At 60.6% G+C, this 17,708-nt stretch overlaps 1 protein-coding gene and 1 long non-coding RNA gene across 3 annotated transcripts; one reads left to right on the top strand and one right to left on the bottom strand.

The window, feature by feature from the left end:
• The first annotated feature begins 3,113 nt into the window (after positions 1 to 3,113).
• LOC311614006 lies at positions 3,114 to 4,817 on the top strand. Its single transcript, XR_014793564.1, has 3 exons — positions 3,114 to 3,167; positions 3,238 to 4,229; positions 4,425 to 4,817. It is a non-coding gene; the product is annotated as an uncharacterized lncRNA (long non-coding RNA).
• A 672-nt stretch (positions 4,818 to 5,489) lies between these two features.
• Positions 5,490 to 17,573, bottom strand: TRIM67 (tripartite motif containing 67). 2 transcript variants are annotated; one of them, XM_084868695.1, is made up of 10 exons: positions 15,587 to 17,573; positions 13,635 to 13,730; positions 11,922 to 12,044; positions 11,670 to 11,780; positions 10,545 to 10,704; positions 8,696 to 8,841; positions 7,597 to 7,735; positions 7,155 to 7,458; positions 5,925 to 6,087; positions 5,490 to 5,690 (listed from the first exon to the last, which is right to left on the bottom strand). In XM_084868695.1, exons 1-10 carry the CDS (start codon positions 16,736 to 16,738, stop codon positions 5,625 to 5,627), a joined length of 2,460 nt encoding a protein of 819 aa, XP_084724821.1. In that variant the 5' UTR covers positions 16,739 to 17,573; the 3' UTR covers positions 5,490 to 5,624. The 2 variants fall into 2 exon arrangements, with proteins under 2 accessions (XP_084724821.1, XP_084724822.1); XM_084868696.1 differs by having other exon boundaries at positions 5,492 to 5,690; positions 10,551 to 10,704.
• Positions 17,574 to 17,708: the final 135 nt, after the last annotated feature.

The raw sequence follows: 17,708 nt of genomic DNA, 5'->3' as shown, positions 1-17,708 counted from the left end.
AGGTCATGGTTCGATTCCCGGTCAGGGCACACGCCCCAGTTACAGTCTCAATTCAATGGTTCCCTCTCACCATTGATGTTTCTCTTTCCCTCTCCCTTCCTCTCCGAAGTCATTTATTTACATACCAGAGGCCCGATGCACGAAATTGGTGCAAGATGCGGCCTGCCTTCCCCCGGTTGCTGCTGGCACCGGCTTCTCTCTGGCACCTGGCTCCCGGGCTTCCCTCGCAGCCGCAGCTCCGTGCGGAAGGATGCCTGGCCTAACGACGCTTTTATTATACAGGCTGTTCGGTGAAGAGCAGACCCGCGCCCAGCAGTCATCACAGACCACACCTCGCCTTTCCGCCGCTGGCAGCGTCAAAAGAATTTATTTCAAATCCGCTTGAGACCGTGGTCAAACTGAGGTTTTTCCAAAAGGCAATACACAAAAGTTCCACCAACCCCCAAAGACCAGAAAACACAGTGTCTGCAATCCAAAAGATACAAAGGCTGTGGGCACCGATACAAAAATTAGAAAAAGCACCCCCCCCCCCCCCCGCCCCCCACTCCGGGCTTCCTGTGGAACTCAACAGCTAAGGGACCGGGGGCTGCCACCAAACACCACCAACCAGTGACCACGGGGATGCGATGGGTGGGAAGGGGGGGAGGGGTTGGGTAAAGAGAGGCAGGGAGATGGAAGTTCTGTCGTTTACTCTTTAAATCCCTCTGCCCACGGTCAACAAACATCGCTCATGCTTAATACAACAGTTGAGTGCGGAAAGCAGCCATTCCGGGTCATGCATTGAACGTTTTCTGCTCTGCCCAGCCCGTCCGCCTCTGGGTGCCGAGGTGGTCCGGGCTGGGGGGGTCCCCGGGCCTGGGAGGACCCTGAACCTGAGCCCCAGGTGGGCTCTCAGAGCCTTCCTGAGGGCCTGGCCTGGTGAGCGTGCCCACCTGGCTGCCCAGGAGCCCCCAGGGTCCACCCCAGGACCAGTGCCCCAGGTCTCCACTCCACCTCCTCCTCCTCCTCCGGACGAGGTCAGTGTTGCTCACTGAGAAAGCTGGGTGTTGCATCTGGAAGGGTGTCTGCTGGTTCCCGGCCGAAAGGGCTGTTTCCTGCCAGTCTCTGCAGGGGACACTCGTCATGACCTCCGACTCCAGCTGGCAATCCCCGCGCCTGTCCGCAGAATCAGGACATTCATGTGGAACCCGCAGGTGTCTCCTGCTGGTTTCCGGTGGTCTCTGCCTCCTCCTTCAGAACCGATGGCCATTGATGACAGAGACAGGGAATGGCCACGCTCCAGCTTCACGAACAAGGATCAAATGGACGCCTCGCCAAAGGAGAGACAGACGCCACCTCAGACGATCTTAACTTAAACCTGGATGCCATTGGGCCTCTGCAAAGTCTCTCGAGCATTTTTATATAGAAATAAACTCAGGCTTCGCAGAAAAAAGAAAGAAAAGAAAAAGGAGAAGCCGGGGACCCACTTGGTGACAGAAGTCCCACACTGTACCCCTCACTCTGAGACCCCCGTGTCCAATGCCCCCTCCGCCGAGATCTTTGGAGACAAAGGAGCCAGACTCTGGGTGGCGGACCCCTCAGATACCAGAACTTAAGGCAACTAGGGAGCCAGGAAAAGGGGGCGGTGCTTCCCGGCCTCAGAGGAAGGCTGCTGCGCATGCCAGCACTGCCCCCAGAGGCCAGGCAGCTGTGCAATGTATGCGGCCCTCAGACCCCAGCCGGGTGGCTCAGTGGACAGAGCATCGGCCTGCAGGTTGAAGCGTCCCGGGTTCGATTCCGGTCAAGGGCATGTATCTTGGTTGCAGGCACATCCCTAGTGGGAGGTGTGCAGGAAGCAGCTGATGGATATTTCTCTCTCATCGATGTTTCTAACTCTCTATCCCTCTCCCTTCCTCTCTGCAAAAAATCAATAAAATAGCCGAAACCGGTTTGGCTCAGTGTATAGAGCGTCGGTCTGAGGCTTGAAAGGTCCCGGGTTCCATTCCGGTCAAAAGCATGTACCTTGGTTGCGGGCACATCCCCAGTGGGGGGTGTGCAGGAGGCAGCTGGTCGATGATTCTCTCTCATTGATGTTTCCAACTCTCTATGCCTCTCCCTTCCTCTCTGTAAAAAAAATCGATAAAATATATATATATTTTTTAAATCAATAAAATATTTTTAAAATAAATAAAATAAAAGCAAAGCCCGTGCTTGCTCTCCAGCCAAGGGCAAACGGCAGGGGGACTCGGTAGGAAACAGAGGCGTCATCGGCAAGGCAGAGAGTCTGACCTTGGACGTGACTGAATTCCCTTCTCACAGATGCTGCTGGGCACAGGGACCAGGCGACTCCCCCGCCGGCCCGACAAAGCATCCTCTGGATAAATAATTTCTGAACGAGAATGTCACTGCGGGGTGAAGGTCAGGGGACTCGATGGCCGATGGATGAGATGCCCCCGCACGGCCTGTGGCGTCTCCGATGGCCGGGGCCTCCCGGGAGGGGGTCGCAAGGCCACGAGCTGCTGAGCCCCAACACACTGTGGGTGGCAGGAACCTGGCTTCCCTCCCAGGCCTCTCCTTGTCCCTGAAAGGTGTCCTGTGCTGAGACAGGAGAGTTGGCTGTGGCCCGGTCCCTGGTGTCAGGCGTACGTATGGCTCTGTGCTCCTGGCAGAGTCGGGAAGGGATGGATGCTGACCATCCCGGGCGGGTGTGCTGGGGACCTCCGGGGCTCCTGGCCGCGGTGGGAGGGAGAGGCACGGTGTGTTGGTGGCTTCTTCCTGAATTTCAGGAAGTGTTCTCCCCCAGAGAGGCACCTGGAATTGTGGGAAATGTCCCTTCTCCCCGGGACCTCGGGGCTGGCTCTCCGAGGCGACAGCACGTCCGGGCTGAGTGTGAGCATCTTCCCTCCAAAGACGTGGAGCTCCCGGCCTCGCTTCTGGGTTTAAAAGCCCCCTCCTCCAGGCAGCCCTCCCTGGTTTCCCAGCTGCACGCCTATCCCCGGGGCAGCACTGGCTGCGCCGTTCCCAGAAGACGTTTCCAGAAGCCGGTGTCGCCGGGCCTGCCGGCCACGGCTCTGCGGGCCCAGCAGGAAGCCGTGGGGCCTCTGTGTCCCCCCCGTCTTCAGGGATTTCCGCCCCCCATCCAAGCCGAGTCCACCCAGAGCCCTGGCGAAGGAGAGAAACGGAGGACCGTGGCCGGTGTGCTCAATGGTTAGAGCATCAGCCTGCAGACCGAAGGGTCACAGGTTCGATGCCTGGCAGAGCAGAGAGGCGGCTGCGCAGCTGAGGGCCTGTGGCCGCTCGGGGTGCCCTGGTGGCCGGGACCTTGGTGGGCGAGGCGTGGGCACAGCACCAGGCAGCTCCTGAGGCCACGGGGCAGCTGTGGCCACAGCAGGAGCGGGGGCTCGAGGTAGGATCGGCGTGGTTGGATCTGCTGGGCCTGCGGGGCGTGAGGTCCCTCGGAAAGCGAGGGTCGTGCCTGACCAGCGGCCGGAGCCGAGGGGGCCCCGCGGGTGCCGGCGTCCCGGCCGAGTTGTAGAAAAATCCAGTCCGGCCAAGAGGCCAGTCCCTCTCCGGCCTCAGGGGGAAGATGCTCGTCAGATAGACTCTGGCGAGAAGGAGAGGGGTGTGCGTCCAGCTACAGAGGGGGGTGCGGGACGGGAAGGGGGTGAGGGAGGAGCGAGCGCTTTTTCTGAGAGATGGACCTGACTCCATGGGTCTCCAGGCAGAAGGTCAGTGCTCCCAGCTGGGAGGGGAGGGACAGGGTGGGTGCTCCCAGCAGGGAAGGGAGGGGAGGGATGGGTGATCCCAGCGGGGAGGAGAGTTAGGGGCGGGTGCTCCCAGCAGGGAGGAGAGTTAGGGGTGGGTGCTCCCAGCTGGGAGGGGAGGGACAGGGTGGGTGCTCCCAGCTGGGAGGAGAGTTAGGGGTGGGTGATCCCAGCGGGGAGGAGAGTTAGGGGTGGGTGCTCCCAGCTGGGAGGGGAGGGACAGGGTGGGTGCTCCCAGCTGGGAGGAGAGTTAGGGGTGGGTGATCCCAGCGGGGAGGAGAGTTAGGGGTGGGTGCTCCCAGCAGGGAGGAGAGTTAGGGGTGGGTGCTCCCAGCTGGGAGGGGAGGGACAGGGTGGGTGCTCCCAGCTGGGAGGAGAGTTAGGGGTGGGTGATCCCAGCGGGGAGGAGAGTTAGGGGTGGGTGCTCCCAGCAGGGAGGAGAGTTAGGGGTGGGTGCTCCCAGCTGGGAGGGGAGGGACAGGGTGGGTGCTCCCAGCAGGGAGGGGAGGGGAGGGATGGGAGATCCCAGTGGGGAGGAGAGTTAGGGGCGGGTGCTCTCAGTAAGGAGGAGAGTTAGGGGTGGGTGCTCCCAGCAAGGAGGGAAAGGAGGAGATGGGTGCTCCCAGCAGGGAGGAGAGTTAGGGGTGGGTGCTCCCAGTGGGGAGGAGAGGGCTCACCCAGAGTCCCATCGGGCCCTGTGGCCCAGCACCCCCAGGCTCGCCGGGAAGCTGGGGACAAGGACCAGCACTGCTGTCTGCTCCTGCCTCTCAGGGTCCTGCCCGCCCGGTGCCCTGTGGCCGCGTCTCGCTCATGGTGCTTTCCTGGCGGCGGACAGCGGGTCTCCAGGCAGCAGCGGGCCGGCTCTGAGGGGCTCCCGGGGGGAGTCTGACGGGGCTCAGCGGGGACAGCCGTGGGACAGCTCGCAGGTCACGGGGGAGCCGTCCCAGAGCGGCCACCGCCAGGTGGAGACGCCGCCCCTGGTCACTGCAACCCCGGCTGCAGGGTCTCCTTCTGGGCTTAAGGACTGAGGACTGAGGGCGTTCACTGCAGCCGACGAGTGTGTGTGTGTGTGTGTGTGTGTGTGTGTGTGTGTGTGAGAGAGAGGGGGGGGGAGAGGGGGAGAGAGAGAGAGAGAGAGAGAGAGAGAGAGAGAGAGAGAGAGGGAGAGAAGCGAGGGGGGCAGAGAGAGAGAGAGAGAGAGAGAGAGGGAGGGGGGAGAGAGAGAGAGAGAGAGGGAGAGAGAGAGAGAAGAAGAGAGAGAGGGGAAGAGAGAGAGAGAGAGGGGGCGGGAGGAGAGGGTGGTTGATGGAGGACCTAGGAAACTCAGAAGGCTGCTAACAGTTCGGCGAGAGGCGGAAGGTCACTGTGTAGCGCCCTTTGCTGCGGATCCCGGGCTCGCCTGCAGGGGCAGAGCTCCCTGAAGCTCCAGAACGCCTCCTGGCAGAGCCGGCACCAGGCACCAGGCACCGGGCACCGGGCCCCGGGCCCCGAGGGCCTCCCGCCTCCTGCTCTCGGGACGACAGTCCCACGTCTGCCTTTCTCTCCACCTCCGCCCTCCTCCGCAGAAGACAAGCTTTGGGGCCGGACGCCAGGAAACGGCCACGGGCCCCGATCCCTTCTCCCTCCCCAGAGCGAGGTCCTCTGTGAGCATGGAGCCGTCAGGGGGGACCGAGGAGGGCACACCTCCATGTTCCCGCCGCCAGCGGCCGGGCAGGCCCAGCCTGCCACCCAGCCTCCGTCCCCCACCGGAAACGCTGCGTCTCTAAGATACTCAGGGGCCTCCGGGGGCCACTGCGATGGCGGGGTCATCGGCCCGCGTGGCTGTGACCTCCGAGGGGCGGCGGGCTCCTCCCAGATGCCCTTGCTGGGCGGGAGCGGGGGCTAGTTGCCTGCCAGCTTGGGCCGCCCCAGGTTGGTGGGCACGTCCAGTCCTGTGTGCAGGGTGACCTGGAAAGGGAATGCGGGACGGGTGAGGGGGGTGAGGCCGCCCCTCGAACCCTGAGCACCTGGTGGCCACAGGCAGCCACGTCTCTGCATCGCGGGGCTGTGGGCTCAGGCCACTCGGGCCAGCCCCACGTGTGTGCCCCCAGGAGTGGGGACCTCCTGCTGCCCAGGTGCCCTGTGGACGACCCCCCCCCAGCCTCAGGGGCGGCAGCCACGGGCCCCGGGGGCCGGCGGTACCTGCACATTGCGGTTGAGGCTCAGGGCCGGCATGAAGACCCCGTCCACGTGGCTGAAGGCCGTGGGGCCCTGCTGCTGGCCGTTGATGAAGAAGGTGAGGGTGTGCTGGGTCAGGTCCAGCAGCACGCCCACCGTGGCCCCCTTGCACACGCCGCCTTCCGTCCTGCGGAGAGAAGTCCCCCCCACAGAGGGCCGGTCACACGCCCAGCCCGGGGCGTCCGGGTGGCTCAGGACAGCCGCCTGGAGGGTGCTCTGATGCCAAGACCGGTGTGGCTCGGTGGGTCAAGTGTCAGCCTGCGGCACATCCCCAGAGGGGGCCGTGCAGGAGGCAGCTGATGGATGATTCTCTCTCATCTGTGTTTCTAACATTCTATCCCTCTCCCTTCCTCTCTGTGAAAAAATCAATAAAATATATTAAATAATAATAATAATAAATAAAAAATGACTTAAAAAAAAGAGAGCCAAAACCAGTTTGGCTCAGTGGTAGAGCGTCGGTCTGCGGACTGACGGGTCCCGGGTTCGATTCCGGTCAAGGGCATGGACCTTGGTTGCGGCACATCCCCAGTAGGGGGTGTGCAAGAGGCGGCTGGTTGATGTTACTCTCTCTTTGACGTTTCTAGCTCTCTATCTCTCTCCCTTCCTCTCTGTAAAAAATCAATAAAATATATTTTTTTTTAAAAAGAGTGCTCAGATGCCTGGCCGGCATATGTGTGTGTGTGTGTGTGTGTGTGTGTGTGTGTGTGCATGCTTTATTTTATTACTTTACTAGAGGCCTGATGCATGAAGATATTTTATTCCCACTGAATTCTAGAAGGAAGGGAGGAGGAGAGAGAGAGAGAGAGAGAGAGAGAGAGAGAGAAGAGAGAGAGAGAGAGAGAAAGAGAAGAGAGAGAGAGGAAGAGAGAGAGGAACATCAATGTGAGGGAGACACCTCGATTGGTTGCCTCCCACCTGGTGGGAGACCTGCAAACCAAGGTACACGCCCTTGACCAGGCATCGAACCTGTGACCCTTCGGTCTGCAGGCCGACTTTCTAACCATTGAGCACACCGGCCAGGGGGCAAAAGAACGCTCCAACTTCCTACACGGGCCTAGGGACGATAGCAAAAAGGTCCTCACGCGCTATTAATTTTTCAAGTGTATCAGGTCTTGTGTTAAAAGTTTCCTGAGGCCGGGAGGAGGGCGGGGCAAAGGGCCAAGGGCCGAGGGCCCAGGGCCAGGGCGGGCGCACCTGTTGGTGTGGGAGTTGCAGTGCATGAACCAGCTGCGGTTGTTGTCCACGTACATGGCCCAGGCCTTGTCGTCCTTGCCCAGCATCATGTCCTTGACCACGCTGGCCCGGGCCACGCCGAAGGCGGGGTCGGGGTGGTTGTCGTAGCGATCGACGTGCAGCTCCCAGTAGTGCACGCCCTTGGAGAAGGCGGCCGTGCCCAGCACCACCCGGTCGTCGTAGCTGCTGCAGGTGGCTGTCTGGTTGTCGTTGGACAGGATGATGTCCCGGTGCCCCGAGTTGGGGTCGAAGGTGAACCAGGCCACTGGGAAGGCAGGAAGTGGGAGAGATGCCGGTCAGCTGAGGGGGGGGAGTTGCCAGCAGGCTCTCCCCGGGGCTCGGAGACAGAGCCGCCCGCACCCTCCCCCCGGGCGGTCCCTCCCCCGGAGACCCCGGGGCTCACCGTCGGAGGTCTCCAGGACCACGGTCTTGCTGTAAGGCCCGACGCCGGACGCATTGAAGGCCTTGACCCTGGCGTTGTAGGTGCTGTTGAAGTGGAGGCCATCGATGGTGCACAGCGTCTCCTTGCCCACGTACACCTCCTGGAAGAGAGCCAAGGCCGGGCGGCCAGCACCCGTTACCTGGAGGACGTCTCTCAGTGGCGAGTTGACGTGCAAAGGGTTAGAGGGATGCCCAGTGGCGTGGCTCAGTGGGTGAGCATTGACCTACGACCCAGGAGGTCATGGTTGACTTGATTCCCGGTCAGGGCACCTGCCCGGGTGGTGGGCTCTATCCCCAGCGTGGGGGCGTGCAGGAGGCAGCCGATCCATGATTCTCTCTCCTCATGGATGTTTCTATCTCTCTCTCCCTCTCCCTTCCTCTCTGAAATCAATAAAATACACGGAGTGGCACCAGATGATGATGATCTCTGAACTCATAATAGTCTGGCCACTCAGTGTATGCCCTATAGAATAAAAGGCTAGTATGCAAATTGTCCCCTTGACCAGGAGTTCGACCAGCAGGCAAGTCAGCCAACCACCCATGTTCCCCTCCCCCTGGCCATGCTGGCCGGACCCCACCCATGCACGAATTCATGCACTGGGCCTCTAATATATGTATATATATAAATATACATACACACTGAATGGCCAGATTATTATGCATTCAGAGATCATTATCATCTGGCCACTCAGTGTGTGTATATATATATATATATATATATATATTAGAGGCATGAATTCGTGCATGGGTGGGGTCCGGCCAGCCTGGCCAGGGGGAGGGGACATAGGCAGATGGCCGGCCTGCCTGCTGGTCAAACTCCTGGTCGAGGGGACCATTTGCACATTAGCCTTTTATTCTATAGGATGCACACGGAGCGTCCAGATGATGATGCGTTCAGAGATCATCATCCTCTGGCCGCTCCGTGTGTTATTCTTGCCTCAGGGCCTTGGCACCCCATCCCTCTGTCCTTGGAGCCAATACCCTCTCCGGTGGGATCAGAGGGACGGGCGGGCGGCCTCTCAGGCTGGTCCAGAGCCACCCCCAGCCCCGCAGGGGCTCACCCGGAACTGCCCCCCGTCGCCGTCGTCCAGCTCCAGGATGTAGCCGTCCACGGGGCTGTGGGTGAAGGGCGGCAGCCGCCAGGCCAGCGTGACGCTGTTGTTGCGGGTGCAGCACTTCTCCAGCTGCAGCAGGGGGCCCAGCGGCACTGCCACAGGGACAGGGACCCCGGGTTAGGGCGCGACCCCTCCTCAGGGCACCCGGGCCCCTGTGGCCCCCTCCCCCTCCCTCTCCCGGCCCGGCCCCCAGGAGGAATCCACCCTGCAGCCACTCCCAGCCTGTCCTGTGCACACCTCACCCCGTGGTCTAGGCTCCGGGTGGGCAGGGGAGGGCAGGTACAGGGCATCCGGGAACCTATGGATCCCCAGCAGGTGCCTCGCCCTCACCCCCACCCGCTGACAACCACTGGTTTGGACTGTTGGACTGAAGGATCCTTGGGAATTCCAACAGAAGCCTTGCTGAAACCAGTGTGGTTCAGTGGATAGAGCATCCGCCTGCGGACTAAAAGGTCCCGAGTTCGATTCCAGTCAAGGGCATGGACCTTGGTTGCGGGTGTGCAAGAGGCAGCTGATCGATGTATCTCTCTCATTGATTTTTCGAACTCTCTATCCCTCTCTCTTCTTCTCCGTTAAGAAATTAATAAAATATATTTTTTAAAAATAAGAAAAGAAATTCCAGCAGAGCCTCCATCCGCTTGCCTCCGGGGCCCACAGGGACTCTCTTACACCTGAGGCTGGGGTGGTGCTGGGGGTGGGGTGGGGATTGGGGCTGTAAAATGCAGGCATTTAAGCCTTGTGCTGGGAGCATACTATATTTTATTTTATTTTATTACCTTATTTTATTTTATAAGAGAACTTTTTTTTAGGGAGTCATAGAGGTAGAAGAAGTGAGCCCGCTCAGGAAACAAGCCACAGAGGCAGAAGAAGGGCCCCCGGAGCTTAGGAGGGAGGAGGGCAAAGGTCAGGGCCGGGAAAGGGTCTCTGAGTGAACAACGATGCTCTTTCACTGGTGGGAAAACTCGGGTTCAGGCCAGGGGGTCCCCTGGGACTTGTGCTCCCTCTGTGATGCAGGCATCCCTCCCCTCCCGCTCCGCCTCCCTCCCAGGAGTGCAGGGGTGGGGAACCGTTTTTCTGCCAAGGGCCACTGAGATATTTATAACATCACTCGCAGGCCGTACAAAATCACCCGTGGAAGAATTAGCCTGCTGCGCCCGCCCTGCTCAGGGGTGGAGCGTTGACCAGGAGGTCACAGTTTGAATCTCCGATCAGGGCACATGCCCAGGGTTTGCAGGCTCCATCCCCGGTGTGGGGCGTGCAGGAGGCAGCTGATCCATGATTCTCTCTCATCATGGATGTTTCTATCTCCCTCTCCCTCTCCCTTCCTCTCTGAAATAAATTTAAAATTTTTTAAAAGAAAATCAGCCTGCACCCTAACCGGTGTGGCTCAGCGGATAGAGCGTCGGCCTGCGGACTCAAGGGTCCCAGGTTCGATTCCAGTCAAGGGCGTGTACCTTGGTTGCGGGCACATCCCCAGTGCAGGGTGTGCAGGAGACAGCTGATGGATGTTTCTCTCTCATCAATGTTTCTAGCTCTTTATCCCTCTCCTTTCCTCTCAGTAAAAAAATCAATAAAATATATATATTTTTTTTAAAAAAAGAAAGAAAATCAGCCTGCTATGTTTGGTCAAGCATTTAATGAACTCACCCCTCATGCCTTGGCAGGGCCAGATCAAAGGATTTCTCGGGCCTAATATGGCCCATGGGCCGCAGGTTCCTCACCCCTGTCAGCGGCCCCTCGGAGGGGCCGCCCGTTCTGAAAGCAGCCCTGGCTGAACCGGCCAGTCCCGGCTCACCCCTACATTTCATCTGGATGAAGTCCAGCTGGTGGATGGCCTGCAGCAGCGGCTCGCTGTCCAAGGTCAGGTCAAACTCCGCCGACACCTTGGGCTCCAGGGCGCCCTTGACCCACTGCTCCTGGGACACCTGCACCCGCTTGATCAGGGCGTCCGAGATCTTAAAAGGGAGCACGGAGGTCAGGGTTTGGGTTTGCGAGGAGAAATCACGAAGCGAGGGATGAGAGAGGCAGTGGGGCCATGTCCCCGTGCTCGAGGGCAGGAAGGGGCTGCATGCAAACACACTGTGTGGTTTAAATCATATCTTAAGCTCGGCTGGTGTGGCTCAGTGGTTGAGGGTCGACCTAGGAACCAGGAGGTCACGGTTCGATTCCCAATCACGTGCCCGGCTTGTGGGCTCCATCCCCAGTGTGGGGTGTGCAGGAGGCAACCCATCAGTGATTCCCTCTCATCATTGATGTTTCTCTCTCTCTCCCTCTCCCTCCCTCTCTGAAATCAATAAAAATAAATAATAAAAATTTGGAAAAAAAAGATGAGGACTTGGGTCTTCTGGAGCAAAAGACTATGCAACTCGCCCTAGCTGATGTGGCTCAGTGAATGGGGTGTCCGCCTACGGACCGAAGGATCCCAGGTTCGATTCCGGCCAAGGGCATATGCCCAGGTTGCGAACTCGGTCTTGTCCCCAGGAGGGAGTGTGCGGAAGGCAGCCAATCAATGATTCTCTCTCATCATTCATGTTTCTATTTCCCTTTCCTTCTCCCTTCCACTCTAAAATCAATAAAGATATAAAAAAAATTTAATATATTTTATTGATTGTTTACAGAGAGGGAGAGAAAGGGAGAGCTAGAAACATCGATGAGAGAGATACATCGACCAGCTGCCTCCTGCACGCCCCCTACTGGGGATGTGCCCGCAACCAAGGTACATGCCCCTGATAGGAATCGAACCCAGGACCCTTCAGTCTGCAGGCCGTCGCTCTATCCACTGAGCCACACCGATTTTGGCAAAGTTATATATATATATTTTAAAAAATGGCTGCACAACTCCAGGCCGAGGGAAGGGGCCTTGCTAGCCGGGTTCGGGGAGCAGCGGGGGGAGTGGGGCTGGGGGAAGGGAGCAGCTCACCTGCAGGAACCCCGCGGGGTCATTCTCCTTGATCACCTCCAGGCAGTACTCCATCAGCCCCGTGGACTGGCGCAGCTTCAGCGTGCAGTGGTTGATCTGGTCCCAGACCATCTGCGGGGAAAGAGCCCCTCGTCACCCTCCCCAGAGAAGGTTCTGGAAGAGGTGGCAGATGTCTGTAAAACAGATCGGAGCCTTGGGACAAGGAAGGGGGGTGGAGGGAGGGCGTGGGCGCCCTGGTCTCCGGGGACCCACCTTCAGCTTGTGCTCCCTCTCCTTCGTGACCTTGGTGAGCAGCTTGGCTTTCTGCCGGGTCAGAGCGTCCACCAGCGCGTCGCACTGAGCGACCAGGCAGGCCTCGTAGTCCAGTCCGTTCTCCTGGGGGCGCAGAGAGGTCAGGGGGAGGCCTGGGGAGGTCTGAGGGTGCTAGACACATGGACGCAGCTCAGAAACGCGCGTCCTGGGGTTACTGAGACCGGATGAAACCGGACACACGGGGCCCGTATGGACCGGGAGAGGGGGACCGTGCATCGCGGCACATCTCTCTGGCGGGATAGTCCTTAGCCATCCAAACCTCGTTCCAGAGTTGTTGTTTTTTATTATTTTTATTTTATTTTATTGGTTTTTTACAAAGAGGAAGGGAGAGGGACAGAGAGTTAGAAACATCCATGAGAGAGAGTCATCGATCAGCTGCCTCCTGCACACCCCCCACTGGAGATGTGCCCGCAACCAAGGTCCATGCCCCTGACCGGAATAGAACCTGGAACCCCCACAGTCCGCAGGCCGATGCTCTATCCACTGAGCCAAACTGGTTTCGGATCCTTCCAGAGTTTTTATTGTCACAGGAAATCCTCATGGCAGGGGGGAAGCGGGATGGGGGGGAGGGGGGCGGGAACAGGTCACAAGTTGCGTATTGCATAGTCCCGTCCTATTGCGTGCACACACGTGTCCCAAGCAGCCATCTCCGACTTATCCCCTCCGTCCTTTTCCTCCATCCTGACACAGGTGCTGTCCAGGGTCCCCATGTGCACGTTCCTCCACGTGCACGTTCACACCGAGCACACGCATGTGCACTCTCCCTCACACACTGAGCTCCTGAGGCCAGACACGGTATCTTAGGGGTCTGCCTCTGGCTCAGGATGGGACATAGCATGAATGCTACAAATACACTTGTTTAGGCCTGGCCGGTGTGGCTCAGTGGCTGAGCATCGACCTAAGAATCAGGAGGTCAGGGTTCGATTCCCGGTCAGGGCACATGCCCGGGTTGCGGGCTCGGTCCCCAGTGTGGGGCGTGCAGGAGGCAGCCGATCCATGATTCTCCCTCATCACGGATGTCTCTCAGCAACCCAGCTCTTGCCTCTCCCTTCCTCTCTGAAATCAACAAAAATGTTTTTAAAAAAATTTAGTAAGTAGCCAAAACCAGTTTGGCTCAGTGGATAGAGAGCGTCGGCCTGCGGACTGAAAGGTCCCAGGTTCGATTCTGGTCAAGGGCACGTACCTTGGTGGCGGGCACATCCCCAGGAGGGAGTGTGCAAGAGGCAGCTGACCGATAATTCTCTCTCATCGATGTTTCTGACTCTCTATCTCTCTCCCTTCCTCTCTGTAAAAAAATCAATAAAATATATATTTTTTAAAAGTTTAGTAAGTAATGCATTTACATGTGGATGCATGGATGGCATGGGTACCAAACACCCCGGACAGGCTGGCACTGCGTAGGATGGCGAGTCCGTGCAGGGGGGCACACCTTCTCTCCAGCTCCTTCTGTGATCCTCTCTCTCCTGCCCGTATCAGGAGTCGAGTGAGGGTGGGCAGACCGAGCGTGGTGGCTGCAGCGTCCAGGGCTGCAGGACGAGCCAGTCTCCTCACCCACATCTCTGAATACGCACCCGCCACTCACTGTCCTTCCCTCCGGGCGCCCCTCCCGAGCTGGCTGCACCCCCTGCCCTCCTGGCGCCACGGCCCGCTCACCTGGATCTGCTGCAGGATGTTCTTCAGCTGCACCAGGAACTCCTTGGCCTCCTTGGCCTTGTCCGAAACGCCGTTCAAGGCCTGGGACAGCTGGGCCTGCACGGGAGTCACAGGAGGAGGAGGGCTTAGAGGCACACAGCGTGCCCTTCACTGTGAAGCCGTGGGTCTTAGCCCGGCCTGCCGGTGTGGCTTGTGGGTAGAGGGTCCACCTAGGGACCAGGAGGTCACGGTTCGATTTCCAGTCAAGGGCACATGTCTGGGTTTCGGGCTCCATCCCCACTGCAGGGCGTGCAGGAGGTAGCAGATCCATGGTTCTCTCTCATCATGTATGTTTCTATCTCTCCCTCCCCCTCTCCCTTCCTCTCTGAAATCAGTAAAAATATATTTAAAATAAAGAAGCTATCAGCCCTGACCAGTGTGGCTCAGTGGATAGAGCATCAGCCTGCGGATTGAAGGGTCCCAGGTTCGATTCCAGTCAAGGGCATGTACCTTGGTTGCAGGCACATCCCCAGTGGGGGGTGTGCAGGAGGCAGCTGAGCAGTGTTTCTCTTTCATTGATATTTCTGACTCTCTGTCCCTCTCCCTCTCTGTAAAAAAATCAATAAAATATATATTTTTTTAAAAAAGGAGTTATCAGCATATGTTTTTCTGTGGGAAACCGAGCCACTGAGGTTAAATGAGCATTCTGTGTACCCTTGTGCTTTCCTGCAGGTCTAGTGGCTTGAAGTGTAAGAACTTGGAAAATAATAACACACATTGGTTGCTGCGGGGCAGTAACACACAGAATCACACTTCCCCCTCACAACAGTGATCGGAATGAGGGGTGATTATCCAGTGGGCTTTACACTGTGCCTGAGGCTTACAGAATTACAGGCGCCGAGACCCGTGTGTAGGTCTGTGTAACTACACAGCCGGGTGTCTCAGCAGGAACACTATACACATTTGGGGCTACCTCAGTGTTTTGGGGAGGTGTCCAGCGTGCTATAAGAAGATGAGCCGGGCTGGCGTGGCTCAGTGGTTGAGTGTTGACCTATGAACCGGGAAGTCGAGGTTCGATTCCCGGTCAGGCCACAAGCCCGGGTGGCGGGCTCCATCCCCAGTGTGGGGCGTGCAGGAGGCAGCCGATCCATGATTCTCTCTCATCATGGACGTTTGTACCTCTCTTTCCCTCTCCCTTCTGCTCTGAAATCCACAAAAATAGATGTTTTTAGAAAGGTAACTCATTGGTCAACTTTCGGTGTGAAAAAAAAAGGTCCTTTGTCTAGAATCCTCTTTCCTACTACGTCATCTTTCCATGCCCTTCCCAACTCCAACACCCGGCTCAGAGCGCCTGGAGCTTGTTACAGTGTTTGTCCAATGGCAGATGAGGGAACGAGTGAATGAATGAATGCATGCATGAGATCATCCCTGCATGCATGCATGCATGAATAAATGAGGTCAGTCCTGTGTGAATGAATGAATGAGATCCCTGCGTGAATGCATACATGCATGCATGCATGAATAAATGAGGTCAGTCCTGCGTGAATGAATGCATGCATGAGATCATCCCTGCATGAATAAATGAATGAATGCATGAGTAAATGAGGTCAGTCCTGCATGAATGAATGAATGAGATCCCTGTGTGAATGCATGCATGTATGCATGCATGAATAAATGAGGTCAGTCCTGCGTGAATGAATGAATGAGATCCCTGCGTGAATGCATGCATGCATGAGATCATCCCTGCATGCATGCACGAATGAATGCATGAATAAATCAGGTCAGTCCCGCGTGAGTGAATGAATGAGATCATCCCTGCGTGAATGGATGAATGAATGAATGAGATCCCTGCGTGAATGCATGCGTGCATCCTCTCCCAGTTCTCCACCACAGAGGCCGCGCCCCCTTCCCCCCCCCCCCGGACACCCCCCTTCCTCCACTCCCCCCATCGCCCCGCGGGGGCGCTCTCCCACCTTGTGCTGCTTCCACACGGCGCCCAGCGGCTTCACCTCGTGCTGCGCGTGGCGGCCGTCCTCCAGGCACAGGTAGCACACGGGCGCGCGGCAGCCCGCGCAGTACATGCTGTAGTGCTCCAGCTCGTGCTCGGGGCACGTGGGGGGCTTGCGGGCCGCGCCGCCGCCGCCGCCGCCGGGGCTCCTGCAGCCGCCGCCGGGGGCGCCCTGGGCCGGGGCCGGGGCCGGCGGCGCCGCGGCGGCGGGCTCGGCGGGCGGCGGCGGCGGCTGCACCAGGCGGTGCTTGGCGAAGGGCCCGCGCGCCGGGTGGCACTTCTGCTGGCAGGCGGCGCAGTAGAGCACGTCGCACTGCTCGCACAGCGCGGCGGCGGGCGCGGGCGGGGTGCGGTCGCACAGCTGGCAGGTGGCCGGGCCCGGGGCGCCCCCCGCCGCCCCCGCCGGTCCCGCCGCCGCCGCCTGCGCCCCGCGCGCCTGCAGGTGCCGCTGCACGATGGCCTCCAGCAGCCGGTTGCGCCGGAAGCCGCGCAGGCCGCGCTGGTCCAGGGAGGCGCTGCGGTGGCACTGCGGGCAGGTGATGGCGCTGGAGGCCGAGCAGGCCAGCGGGGAGGAGGAGGAGGAGGAGGAAGAGGAGGAGGAGCCGGCGGCGCCCCGCGCGGCGGCGGCAGCGGCGGCCGCGGAGGAGGAGCCCGGCGGCGCGGGCACCAGGGGCAGCACCCGCACCCCGTTGGGCGACTTGAGGCTCGGGGTGTAGGAGCCGTAGCCGCTGTCCGTCTCGCTGTGCAGGCTCAGCTTGTCCGCGTGGTCCCCGCCGGGGCCGCCCGGGCCGCTGGCTGCGCCTCCGGTGCCCCCTCCGCCTCCTCCGCCGCCGCCACCGCCGCCGCAGGCCGGGCCGGGCGCGGCCTCAGGGTCCGGGGAAGGCGAGGCGGCGGCGGCGGCGGCGGCGGTGGCTGCGGCGGCGGCAGCAGCGCCCCCTGCCGGCAGCCCGGAGCAGCCCCGCGAGTGCAGCAGCGGCGGCGGCAGGTGCGGCTCCCCGTCCGGCGTCTGCACGGCGATGGTGCGGGCGCAGGGCAGGCAGACGTTGTGGGAGCACGGCAGGATGATGGGCTCCCGGAACAGGGAGCCGCACACGGGGCACTTCAGCTCCTCCTCCATCGCGGCCGCCCGGGGGGTCCCGGGGGAGGGCCCCAGCGGTCAGCAGCACCGGGGCGGCGGGAGGCGGCGGGAGGGGGCGGCGGGCATCACCCCGGCAGGTCTGCCGGCAGCGCAGCGCGGGGGGCACGCCCCTCTCGGTCCTGGGGCCGCCGCCCTACGACGACACGACGGATAACGGGAGAAGGGAAGGGTCCTCACCTCCAGCCCGCGATGCGAGGCTCCTGACCCCGAGTCCGGCTGCTGCTGCCCTCGCCGCCCCGGGGGGGGGGGTGGCCTGCGGGGCTCGAGGGGATGAATCAGCAGCCCCGGCGTCCTCTCCAAAGCCCCCAGCTCCAGTGGGCAGCTGCCCGGGGCCGCACCCCCGTTTACCCGCTGCCCCGCCCCCCAAAAGGGGCGATCTGCGGGGGAGAAGGCGGGCGGGCGAGCAGGAGGCCGCTGCGCCGCGGGGCTGAGGTTCAGCACCACGAGCCGGCGGACAGCGCCCGGGAGCCTCCGGCCGAGCCCGCGTTCCAGGCGCGGGGACCGGAGCGGAGGGGCCGCCCCGCCGGTGACGATCCGGGGGGGGGGGGGGGGCCTCGGCGGCCCGGAGACCCCCGCGCGCCCGCCTCCCTTCTCCTCCCTCCCCGGCGGCGCGGCCAGATGCGCCCGGGGCGTTCCTCCCGCGGCCGGATGGGTGGACCCGCCTCTCTGCTGCTCCGCGGCGGCTGCTGCGGCGGCGCCTCTGTCCTTGGCCGCGGTGCGCAGTCGGGGGGATGGGGGGGGGTGGGGGGGCGGAGGGCGAGCGCGGGGCTGGCTCGGGGATCCCCTCCCCGCCTCCCGCCGGCGCCGCAGCCTCCTCCCCGAGCGGCGCGCCGGGAGTTGTAATTTCCAGGGCAGAGAGGGGTGTCGGGGAGGGAGGGGATGGAGAGGGGGAAGGGGGGTGGCGGGGAGGAGGGAGGGGATGGGGAGGAGGGAGGCGTCGGCTCAGCGA

This window comes from Pipistrellus hanaki, assembly GCF_964339955.1.
Source record: "Pipistrellus hanaki genome assembly, chromosome: 20".
NCBI lineage: Eukaryota > Metazoa > Chordata > Mammalia > Chiroptera > Vespertilionidae > Pipistrellus > Pipistrellus hanaki.
This window is presented reverse-complemented; position numbering and strand designations above follow the sequence as displayed.